Source organism: Bison bison, unplaced genomic scaffold (genome assembly GCF_000754665.1).
Source record: "Bison bison bison isolate TAMUID 2011002044 unplaced genomic scaffold, Bison_UMD1.0 scf7180017864456, whole genome shotgun sequence".
Classification (NCBI taxonomy): Eukaryota; Metazoa; Chordata; class Mammalia; order Artiodactyla; family Bovidae; genus Bison; species Bison bison.
The window spans coordinates 12452561-12464819 of record NW_011495018.1 but is presented as its reverse complement, the minus strand read 5'-3'; the positions used below and the strand labels follow the sequence as shown (position 1 = coordinate 12464819).

Here is a 12259-nt window from a genome sequence, read left to right as displayed (position 1 = left end):
TGGAGATGCTGGCAGCAGCCATTTGAGGGCGCCCCTTCTACCAAGGTAACACAGCCCTGGCAAGTGACACTTCGGAATTCTCCCCTAGCTTATCATTGCTTGAGGCTTACCCGCCCACCAGCAGGCAAGCCCCAGGCCCAAGGCCAGGCAGAGAAGCCTACTTCACCCTCCAGCAGGCTTCACAGCCAGGCTGGGGGCCAGTGCTACCCACCAGCGCACCAACCACAGAAGCCCCACCATAAGAGAAGGGCGCAGGCAACCTACAGGGGCGCCCCAGAACATGTGACTCGGCGACCAGCAAGTGTGTGCTGCTGGGACCCACAGGATGTCTCCCACATGAGGCCATCGCTCCAAGACAGGGAAATGCAACCAACCCACCTAACACGGTGAACTGGACAAATGAGCAGAGGAACATGCGCCAAAGACACAAGACAAAACCTCAGAAAAAGAACTAGATGAAGTGGAGGTACACAGTCTACTCAACAGAGTTCAGGGTAATGATCATAAGGACACTTCCTAACTCAGAAGAATGGATAAACATGGTAAGATTTTAAATTCCAAACTGGGAAAGGAGGATTTCAAGGCTGTATACTGTCACCCTGCTTATTTAACTTCTATGCAGGCAGAGTACATCATGAGAAACGCTGGGCTGGAGGAAGCACAAGCTGGAATCAAGACTGCCAGGAAAGAAAGTGAAAGTGAAGTCGCTCAGTGGTGTCCGACTCTTTACGACCCTATGGACTGTAGCCTACCATGCTCCTCCGTCCATGGGATTTTCCGGGCGAGAGTACTGGAATGGGTTGCCATTTCCTTCTCCAGAGGATCTTCCCAACCCAGGGATCGAACCTGGGTCTCCTGCATTGTAGGCAGACACTTCCCCATCTGGGCCACCAGATTGCTGGGAGAAATATCAATAACCTCAGATATGCAGATGACACCACCCTTATGGCAGACAGTGAAGAGGAACTAAAGAGCCTCTTGATGAAAGTGAAAGAGGAGAGTGAAATAGTTGGCTTAAATAAAACTCAACGTTCAAAAAACAAATATCATGGCATCTGGTCCCATCACTTCATGGCAAATAGATGGGGAAACAATGAGAGGCTTTATTTTCTTAGGCTCCAAAATCACTGCAGACGGTGATTGTGCCAAGAATTTAAAAGATGCTTACTCCTTGGAAGAAAAGCTATGACCACCTAGACAGCATATTAAAAAGCAGAAACATTACTTTGCCAACAAAGGTCCATCTAATCAAAGCTATGATTTTTCCAGTAGTCATATATGGATGTGAGAGTTGGACCATAAAGAAAGCTGAAGGCAAAAGAACTGTGGTGTTGAAGAAGACTCTTTAGAGTCCCTTGGACTGCAAGGAGATCCAACCAGTCCATCCTAAAGGAAATCAGTCCTGAATATTCACTGGAAGGACTGATGCTGAACCTGAAGCTCCAATACTTGGGCCACCGGATGCAAAGAACTGACTCATTTGAAAAGACCCTGATGCTGGGAAAGACTGAAGGCAGGAGGAAAAAGGGATGACAGAGGATGAGATGGTTGGATGGCATCACCAACTCATGGACATGAGTTTGAGCAAGCTCCGGGAGTTGGTGATGGACAGGGAAACCTGGCGTGCTGCAGTCCATGGGGTCACGAGGAGTCAGACACAACTGAGCGACTGATCCAAAGGTTTTAAAATAGTTAGAAAATACTGAGAATCAAACAGACCCTAAGAATACAGTAACTGAAATTAAAAATGCACTAGAGGCAATCGACAGTAGATTAGGTAAAACAGAGTAACAGATTGGTAATCCGGGAAGATGACAATAGAAATCACCCAAACTGAACAGAAATTAAACTTTTGTTTCAGTACTTCCAATATTCTAAAGCACAAGAAATGAGAAAGCTCAGCTAACCCACTGCCAACGGATCTCTCCACCCAAATGTCCCACAGATAACTTAAAAGAGACACATACACATACCCCCTACCTATACTCCTTCCTTATCCATATCCTCCCTTCTTCACCCCCAAATTTTATAGACTATAGTCCCCAAATGCTTTCAAACTACCGCACAACTGCACTCATCTCACACGCTAGGAAAGTAATGCTCAAAATTCTCCAAGCCAGGCTTCAGCAATATGTGAACCATGAACTTCCTGATGTTCAAGCTAGTTTTAGAAAAGGCAGAGGAACCAGAGATCAAATCGCCAACATCCGTTGGATCATGGAAAAAGCAAGAGAGTTCCAGAAAAACATCTATTTCTGCTTTATTGACTATGCCAAAGCCTTTGACTGTGTGGATCACAATAAACTGTGGAAAATTCTGAAAGAGATGAGAATACCAGACCACCTGATCTGCCTCTTGAGAAATCTGTATGCAGGTCAGGAAGCAACAGTTAGAACTGGACATGGAACAACAGACTGGTTCCAAATAGGAAAAGGAGTACATTAAGGCTATATATTGTCACCCTGCTTATTTAACTTCTATGCAGAGTACATCATGAGAAACGCTGGACTGGAAGAAGCACAGGCTGGAATCAAGATTGCCAGGAGAAATATCAATAACCACAGATATGCAGATGACACCACCCTTATGGCAGAAAGTGAAAAGGAACTAAAAAGCCTCTTGATGAAAAGTGAAAGAGGAGAGTGAAAAAGTTGGCTTAAAGCTCAACATTCAGAAAACGAAGATCATGGCATCCGGTCCCACCACTTCATGGGAAATAGATGGGGAAACAGTGGAAACAGTGTCAGACTTTATTTTTCTGGGCTCCAAAATCACTACAGATGGTGACTGCAGCCATGAAATTAAAAGACACTTACTCCTTGGAAGGAAGGTTATGACCAACCTAAATAGCATATTGAAAAGCAGAGACATTACTTTGCCAACAAAGGTCTGTCTAGTCAAGGCTATGGTTTTTCCTATGGTCATGTAGGGATGTGAGAGTTAGACTGTGAAGAAGGCTGAGCGCCAAAGAATTGACGCTTTTGAACTGAGGTGTTGGAGAAGACTCTTGAGAGTCCCTTGGATTGTAAGGAGATCCGACCACTCCATTCTGAAGGAGATCAGCCCTGGGATTTCTTTGGAAGGAATGATGCTAAAGCTGAAACTCCAGTACTTTGGCCACCTCATTCGAAGAGTTGACTCACTGGAAAAGACTCTGATGCTGGGAGGGATTGGGGGCAGGAGGAGAAGGGGACGACAAAGGATGAGATGGCTGGATGGCATCACTGACTCGATGGACATGAGTCTGGGTGAACTCCGGGAGTTGGTGATGGACAGGGAGGCCTGGCGTGCTACGATTCATGGGGTCACAAAGAGTCGGACATGACTGAGCAACTGATCTGATCTGATAGTCCCCAAATGCTTTCAAACTGTGGGGCTGGAGAAGACTCTTAAGAATCCCTTGGACAGCAAGGAGATCAAACCAGTCCACCGTAAAGAAAATCAACCCTGAATATTCACTGGAAGGACGGTTGCTTTAGCTCTAATACTTTGGCCACCTGATGTGAAGAGCCAACTCATTAAAAAGACCCTGATGCTGGGGAAGATTAAAGGCAAAAGGAGAAGGGGATGACAGAGGATGAGATGGTTAGACAGCATCACTGACTCAATGGACATGAATTTGAGCAAACTCAGGGAGATAGTGAAGGACAGGGAAGCTTGGCATGCTGCAGTTCATAGAGTCGCAAAGAGTCGGACACAACTTTTGAGACTGAACAAGTCCCTAGATATTTCCAAAATCTGAAATCGCCTCTGTTCCAATCCTTAATTTGCTCAGGCTGTCACATCTCTTGTCATTACAAGCCCCTAACCAATCTCTGTTTCCATTTACTCTCTTTTCTAATCGAACATGCTAAGACAAATTTTACCAAGGTGACTCCCTGTGGCTCCTGTTCCCACAGAAGAGAATTCCACCCCTAACCTGGCATGCCCTTTGCATCTAGACCTTTCTATCTAGGTTTAACTTGTGCCACTCCCTCCTCACACCCTGCTGCTGCTGCTGCTGCTGCTGCTGCTGCTAAGTCGCTTCAGTCATGTCCGACTCTGTGCAACCCCACAGACGGCAGCCCACCAGGCTCCCCCGTCCCTGGGATTCTCCAGGCAAGAACACTGGAGTGGGTTGCCAATTCCTTCTCCAATGCATGAAAGTGAAAAGTGAAAGTGAAGTCGCTCAGTCGTGTCTGACTCTTAGCGACCCCATGGATTGCAGCCTAACAGGCTCCTCCGTCCATGGGATTTTCCAAGCAAGAGTACTGGAGTGGGGTGCCATTGCCTTCCTACAATAATTTCAACTGAGTCTTCCACACAGGCTTCTGTCTCTGCAAAGGAAGTCTTTTCGAGCCCAACCCTGCCACCTCAGTCGTACCAACAAAATGTTCATTTTCAAAGATTCTTTTTCCCTCTGTGCTACCATGGACATACATAACTTTACTACAGCATTTAATTATAACATATCACAATCATCTGTCCATCAACCTCCATGCTAAATTCTGTCTCATTCATCAAGAGAGGCTAAAATATTACCTTGGCATACAGAAGACAAAAAATATCTGTTAGATAAAATGCCATCCTAGTCAGCACACCTGCAACTACAAATTACTCCTCCTCTATCTGTGGAGGTTAACAGCCAAATAACTACAAACGATGAAAAAAATACGAAAGGCCAGTTTGCTCTGCCAAGACATATTACCAAAGAATACCCAAAATAACTTTTTATATAGCTTTTAAGTTTACAATGTGATTATATCAATATATGGTCTGCAGCTTACAGAGTTACTGTTTTTAAAGAGGAACTAAACAATACTCATTTTCTTGAAGGATTTGGGACTGAGCCTTACATAAATATTAATGGATTTCTCTTACAGTTTCATCAATGTCACTTGCGCAATTTACACCAAAAAATAACAAGACAAGGGACCTCCCTGGTGGCCCAGTGGTTAAGAATCCATCTGCCAATGCAGGAGACATGGGTTCAATCCCTGGTACGGGAGGATCGCACATGCCCGGGAGAAACTAAGCCTACAGGCCACAACTACTGAGCCTGTGCTCGCAAATTCACAAGCCACAACTACTGAGCCCACGGGCAGCAACTATTGAAACTCTCATGCCTAGAGCCCGTGCTCCACAGCAGGAGAAGTCGCCACAGTGAGAAACCCACACCCTGCAATGAAGAGTAGCCCGGGTCACCTCAACTAGAGAATGCCCACACGCAGCAATGGGAACCCTGCGCGTCTACAAATAAATAAATAAAGGCAAGACAAGATCCCCAATGAGATCCTGAAATTTGGACAATCGGTTGATATCACAGTGATGTTAGCTGCTCTGGAGAAGGAAATGGCAACCCACTCCAGTATTCTTGCCTGCAGAATCCCATGGACAGAGGAGCCTGGCAAGCTATAGTCCATGGGGGTCGCAAGAGTCAGACACGACTGAACAACTAAACCACCACCAACTGCACTAAGACAGACAGTGAGAAGACACCAAACCACCACAACCGATGCCACAAACAGTGCATACTGTAGGGCCTGAATACATTAGCTGATCCACTTGGAAAAGAATCAACCTGGAAACTGGCAGATAGGACTTGATCAGATAAAGAGCAACTTTACTCAGGATTTACTAAAATTGGTTAACACTTTCACTAAATTCAGAAGTCAATTTTAACAGACTTCTGAATCACTAATTTTAAAAAGTGATCTCATTAAGTTCAATTAAAAATACTGTGAAGATTTCATCTATCTGGAGAAGCTTCTGGTGTACTGTGCTCATAGTTCTCCTGAGATCATGACACAAGATCATCAGTCAATGCAAAATCCCTCCCAGCCACCTCCTTCCATCTACCCCTTCACTGCCTTTTATCCTCACACTCAGTTCCACCTGCCCGCAGCCCCAAACCATTCAGACAGGGAACCATTCTAGCCTATTTAGTACATTTGGAATATAAACAGATGTGACATATGCTACATCTGAGCAGAGGCTTTCAAAGCCATTGGGTACTGCCGTCCACTCTCTTCCCTTTGCCTCGGCCAAGAGTGACAAGACCCAGAAGAGAGGTGTGCCTCAGAATGAGATGACGTGTGAACAGTGACAGCCAGCTGTCAGCCAGGAACATAACATGACCAAGAAATAAATCTTTACTGTTCCACAAGCTTCTAAAATTCGGGGGTTAGTGTTATAGAAAGCTGACTAACGTGCAATGAAAAACTGAAGTAAATAATTTCACTTCCCAAATTACATTCCATCAGTCAGACACATCTGAATGAGATTTGGAAGGGGAAAGTGAGGCAAAGGACAGATTATTGTGGCTGGTGGCTCTGGCAAACAAGGTTAGAGATGTCAGAGTTTGTGGCAGCCAAACTCTGAGTTTCAGCATCTGGTCACCAACTTCAAGGACGAGGGAGGCAACTGTGATGATTCAAGAACGCCGGTGGTGGCAGCAACAGCAGCCTGCCCTGGGGAGTGCGGCCAGTGGAGAGCCTCACTGACTGCATGTCTCCAACCTATCCGACAATTTGCAAAGGACCTGGTTTTTGCTATTAAATCTCCTGTTGCTTTAGATACCTACTGTTTTCTTGGACTGAACTGTGGTTGATGAAGTATTTGGTACCAGAGGAGTTACAGGACACAGACTCAAGTTAGGAAGCTGACTTTGGTTTGCCAATCTAATTGGATTTAAAGGCAATGATGGGCATTGCCACCATTAGATAACATAACGCTAACACTAGATGACATGGAGCGGCAAAGAAAAACCTATCACCTGCAGCTACCTGGGATAAAGGTCTTCTTGAAGAAAACACATGGCAGGCTGCTGCGGCTGTCAGGATGGAAACAAGAAAGACGAGAACTGGAGTGGGCTGACTCTGATGACAGGTGAATGCTTTAAAAAAATATTTAGCTTAGTAAACCGAGGGCCAAAGAACATCCACGATTGCAAAAAAAAAAAAAATGCCCTTTAATGCTTAAAGGCACAGGATTGATAGAGCTAAAAATGAGAAACAGAATGATTCTGCAAATTACAGAATTACCAAATAAAAATTCAAATTCTAGACAGATCTCTTAAGTAAAAGTTAGGACACTGATTGTGAAATGGTAGGACTCTGAGACCTGAAATGGGGTCAGTTTGGTGTTTTATCAACCTGAGAATTCTGACCTCAAAGCACTCACAGAGAGGAGGACCCCTTCTCCCCAGCATGAGGCTGACCTCCACTTGGCAGAAGCCCTTCCACAGCACTACCTGGACATACACCTCCAACTAGATCACATCCCCAGGGGGACAAGCACCAAATCCAAACAAACAGGAGCCAGTTTGTTTTCACTCCAAAAAAACTAGACGCACAGTAGTTAAAACGTAACTCATCTTATTGTGCTTTGTTTTACTGCACTTTGCAGATACTGGACGTCTTACAAGCTCAAGTTTTGTGGCAACTCTAAAAGTCAGCCAAGTCTACTGGTGCCGTTTTTCCAACAGTATTTGCTCACTTTGCGTCTCTGTCGCATTGTGGTAATTCTCAAAATATTGCAAACTCTCTACCAGCAAAAAGATTATGACTTGTTAAAGGCTCAGATGATATTTAACATTTGTTTAGCAATAAAGTATTTTTAATTGTTATGTTTGTTGTTTCTTAGACATAATGCTATTGCACACTTAACAGACCATACTATACTGTAAATATAACTTTTATAGGCAATGGGGAAACTAAAATATTCACGTGGTTCACTTTATTGCAATGGTTTGGTACATAACCCATAATACCTCTACATAGGCCTACGTAGACTTTCGGAAGACTTTTTAAGAATTCTAAAGACTGAAATATAACTTTAGATGAGACTTAAGTTATCAAAAGGAATACACTAACTGAAGATTCATTGTAATATCTCAAGAAACTAGACATAATTATAACAATTCGCTCAGTTAACTGACTGAAACCTGGATCCAATGACAGCCTATGTTAAAAACAGTTGGAACTCCTGCTGATCAAAAGCAGACTTGAACTAACAACAAATTAAACAGCAAAGACAACACAGCAATAGAAACTATCTGAAGTGAAGCATAAAGTGGGGTGAAAAAGCTGAAAAAGATAATGAACAGAAACTCAGTGATTTAGCGTACCTAACATGTGCGACTGAGGGGCACTGCGCAGTCATTCTGAACGATAATGTTCCAAACTGGACAAATTCCAGAACCCTAAGCTCAAAGAACACTAAAAAGAATAAACCTAAAGAAAACTCTACCCCCAAGGAACACACAATCAAACTCAATTTGATATAGTGAAAGATAAAATGAAAATCTTAAAGAGAGCCAGAAAAAAAAAAAAGGACACATTACATAGAGAGGGAAGTAGAATATTCACAGATTTATTATGAGAAATAATGGAGGATGAAAGACAAAGGAAAGACATATTTAAAGTACTGAAAGGAAAAACAAGGCAATACAAGACCATCAATCTAGAATTGTATCTCCAGCAAAAATATCCTTAGAAAATGAAGGTAAAAAAATACTTCCGTGAACAAGCAAAAGGTGAATAAATTCCAAGGTAGATCCCTTGGCAATATTAGGCACTGCAAATATCTTCTCTAATTCTTTCATCTCTCTGTCACTGAAAGAAAAATCTTTCATTTTTTTCTACAAAGTTATCATTTTTTCACCTCTGTTTAAGTCTTAGCAGCTTTAAGATGCCCTTCCCTGTCCCGAGGGAAAGAGTGTCTTCAACATTGTCTTCCATTAATTTTCTAACTTTTCCTTTCACACTTAAATCTCTAATTATCTATAATTCATCCCATCTGTGGTGTTATATTGTTTTTTTTCCCATACAGTTGAGTCACTCTTCTGAGCTACATGACTTTCTCCGATGATTTATGATAACACCCTTAAGTTCCTAAACATTTATAGGTTAACTTTCTGCTCTCTAATTTGTCCCCCTCAGCTATGTTCTCACATTCCTACTAGTTTTTATTACTATAGTTTTGAAACAGAATCTTAACTTCTGATAAGTCAAGCCCCGACCAAAGCAAATCTTCAAGACTGATTTAGCTATTCAGACTTTATCCCACCTGTCATATAAATTTTAGATCTAGGTTATGGAGTTTGTCAGAAAAAACGACTGGAATTTTGACAGCAGTTTAATCAAACTTACACATTAAAATGGGAATCTGCCTGACAATGAAGGAGATGTAAGAGATGTGGATTTGATCCCTGAGTGGGGAATAATATCCTCTAGAGTAGGAAATGGCAACCCACTCCAGTATTCTTGCCTGGGAAATTCCATGGACAGAGGAGCCCAGTGGGCTACATTACAGTCCATGGGGTTGCAAACAGTTAAACTCGACTGTGCAACTGAGAACACATTTCTGGCTCCTTAGTCAAGTTCTCTCCTTAAAGATCTTATGTGTTCTTAGGTTCATTCCTAGAGACTAGTTTGTTCCCATTATTGTATACAATATTTATCTTTGATTACCTTACTGATTGCTTATTGCTAGTGTACTAAATACTACTAATTTCTGTAGGTTGATTTTAAAAGCAGTAACCCTGCTAAACTCTTACTAGTTTCAACAGTTTCTCTCTTGATTCTAATGGTTATTCTAGATAAGTAATATTATCTGCAAATAATGAGTTTTCTTGCTTTCCTTCTTGTTCTTAGACTTTTTATTTTTCCTTCTGTAGTGTCAGTCAAGACCTCCTTATGTTAAATACCAACAGTGATACAAGGGCATCCTTATCTTGTTACTGATCTTAAAGTAAGGGTATCTAAAATTTCTTTATTATTATTTGCTGTAGGTTTTTGGTAACGACCATTATCTAGTTATCTTGTATTCAAAGCTTGTTAAGATTTTTTATCATATATCGGTGCTGGATCTTATCAAATGATTTTATAGTATAGAAATAATTGATGACTTTTCTCCTTCAGTCTATTAATGAGACAAATTACATTAACAGCTAAACAGATGTTGAACCATATTTACATTCTTAAAACAAACTCTATGGATCAAGATTCTTTCAACACATTGTTGGATTTGATGAGCCAGTATTCTATGCAGGATTTTTTGTTTACACTTTCTCATATTGTATATGTATTCTCATATGTATAACTTTCTCACATTGACCTCAACTAGTTTTGAAATCAAGACTTTACTAACTTTATAAAATGAGCTTGGCATCTTTTTTTTTTTCCCCCCTATTCCAGAAAAACCTTTAAAAAGAAATTTTCATTTAAAAATTCATTGCAACTCGGTAAGATTATCTTCATACAGGGTTTTCCTGAAAGGGGAGGTTTTGCCATTGTTTATTAAATATTTATTAGTCAGCTCAAGCTATCTATTTCTTCTGATACCAACCTTCATAGCTTATAGTTTTCTAAGAATTTATACATTTCCTCCAGGCTTTCAAATTTATAAATTATAAATTAAAAATTATTTTTTAAACATCTCACGTTTGTAGCCGTTTCCCATTTATCACTTATTTTATCAGCATCTTTTTAAAATCAGAGGTCTGTTTAGCTTATTTACCTTCAAAACATCTTCTTTCAGTTTGGCCAATCTTTCTTTCCTTCCTAATTTCACTGATTTCTGCTCTTAACTGTAGGCTGTTTTTTTTTTTTTTTTTCTTTTGGAACTCTTGAAATGAACTTGGTAAAAGCACTAAGGCAAGCTTCCTTCAACATTTAGATAAGTCACCCTGCCACTCTGTCTCAGATCTGGTTTCACTACATAGACTTCAACACAGAAACTATACACTATAAACAGTTTTCTCTCCTATTCACAATAAAAATAAAACTAGACAAATCTTATCAACCCTAACTACATATGAATGTCTCTATGTTGAAGGCAAATAAATAAGGTAATGTGCTTGTTCCCCCAAAATATGTAAGGCTACCACTAGGTACCTGAACCAAGGCACTTTCTCTGCACAGCTACTTGGACAATTACTGGTACAGCTTGATAAAATTAGCAACTAGAAATGAAATCTCCAGTTGCTTTACCAGATGCCATTCAAAACTTGTAGTTATTAATAGGAGGGGAAAAAATCTGGCTGTGGCGATTGATTTCCACCACCACCAGCCCCCCAAAAAACTCGCTTAAAGTAGAAGCACTTTTTTTTTTCTAGCTGTGGAAGCATACATCCCTGGCTGGGGACAGTTTCAGGTACAGAAAAGATTTTGATTTTAAATCTTTCTCCCTGCAATTGAGCGTTAAGGGGGATCACTAACATAAAGTTCAACATTCAACACAACCTTGGACTTGGACACATACCGAATGGCTTATTCTTATGAGTGTAGGCTTTGAAAAATAATTTTATACAGTATTAGCTTCAAAACGGATGTCGTAGCTCCCACTGTACTGGTGTTAACTCAAGAAGCAACTCATACATTTTCCCTATGAGGATGCAGAAGGCGTGCACTGGAGACGGGAAAGAACGAAGCGCAGATACAGGTCAACTTTCTAATTCCTGACTTGCTTAAAGCAGGCTGGCTAAAAGCGCAGAAACACAGTGGCCAGATTTTTTTTCCTCTGGCTGCAAAAAAAAACAAAAAGACTGAAGGCCTCTCCCTAACGAAACCCGGGCAACCTTATACTTTTCCTTCACGTTTGAGGGTAAAACTTAAGGGGGAACGGAGAAGAAAAGAGCTTCCTAACGTTGAGAGCGAGCCAGTCGTGATATGGATCGCGTCTGCAGGAGAACTCGGGGCTGCGTGCGTTTAACCCCGGCTGCTCTTTTACAGGCCAGGTAATACAAGAAGCCAGGGCCGCTCCGGCGCCGGCCCACCGACACCAAACCGGGAAGGGAGGGAGGGAGGGACGCGAGGAGGTGGGGAAGAGGAGACCCGGGCCTGAAACAAAGGAAGAAGGGCTGGCCGAGAGGGACGGATTCGGCGTCCGCGTGGGGAGGAGGAAAAGCCAAGGCTTCTGGTGAAAGGCTGGACTCACAGAACTTGGAGGTGGAGGTGTTGATGTTGATGGTGGAGCCGGGGGTGGGGGTGGGGGCGGGGGCCGCCTTGGCCACGGAGGCCGCGTCGCCGCTCTTCAACATCATGATCACCCCATTGGCCTCCGGCGGCGGCGGCGGTGGCCCCATTGGAAGCCCCTCCTTGGGGCCTTTCCTGTCCACGGAGACCGCAGGCATGGCCAGCAGCTGACCGCCGGGAGTCTCTCGGGCAGGGGCTGGGATAGAAGGCGGGGGTGGCGGGGGCTGCCGGAAGCCCTCCACGGCGGCCTCCCAGTTGTTGTGGTTCTGGTCGTCCATCATCGCCTCGTAGCTGCCCCCCTC

The 12259-nt window shown here is 42.7% G+C and overlaps 1 protein-coding gene across 1 annotated transcript in view; it reads right to left on the bottom strand.

Annotated features, from left to right (window-relative positions):
- Positions 1-12253, bottom strand: part of CACUL1 (CDK2-associated, cullin domain 1) — a 69936-nt gene extending 57683 nt beyond the window's left edge. The window contains exon 1 of the mRNA XM_010859270.1: positions 11920-12253. Coding sequence (XP_010857572.1) covers positions 11920-12238 — 319 coding nt within the window. The 5' untranslated portion in view covers positions 12239-12253. The remainder of the gene's footprint in view (positions 1-11919) is intronic.
- Between the last annotated feature and the right edge of the window lie 6 nt (positions 12254-12259).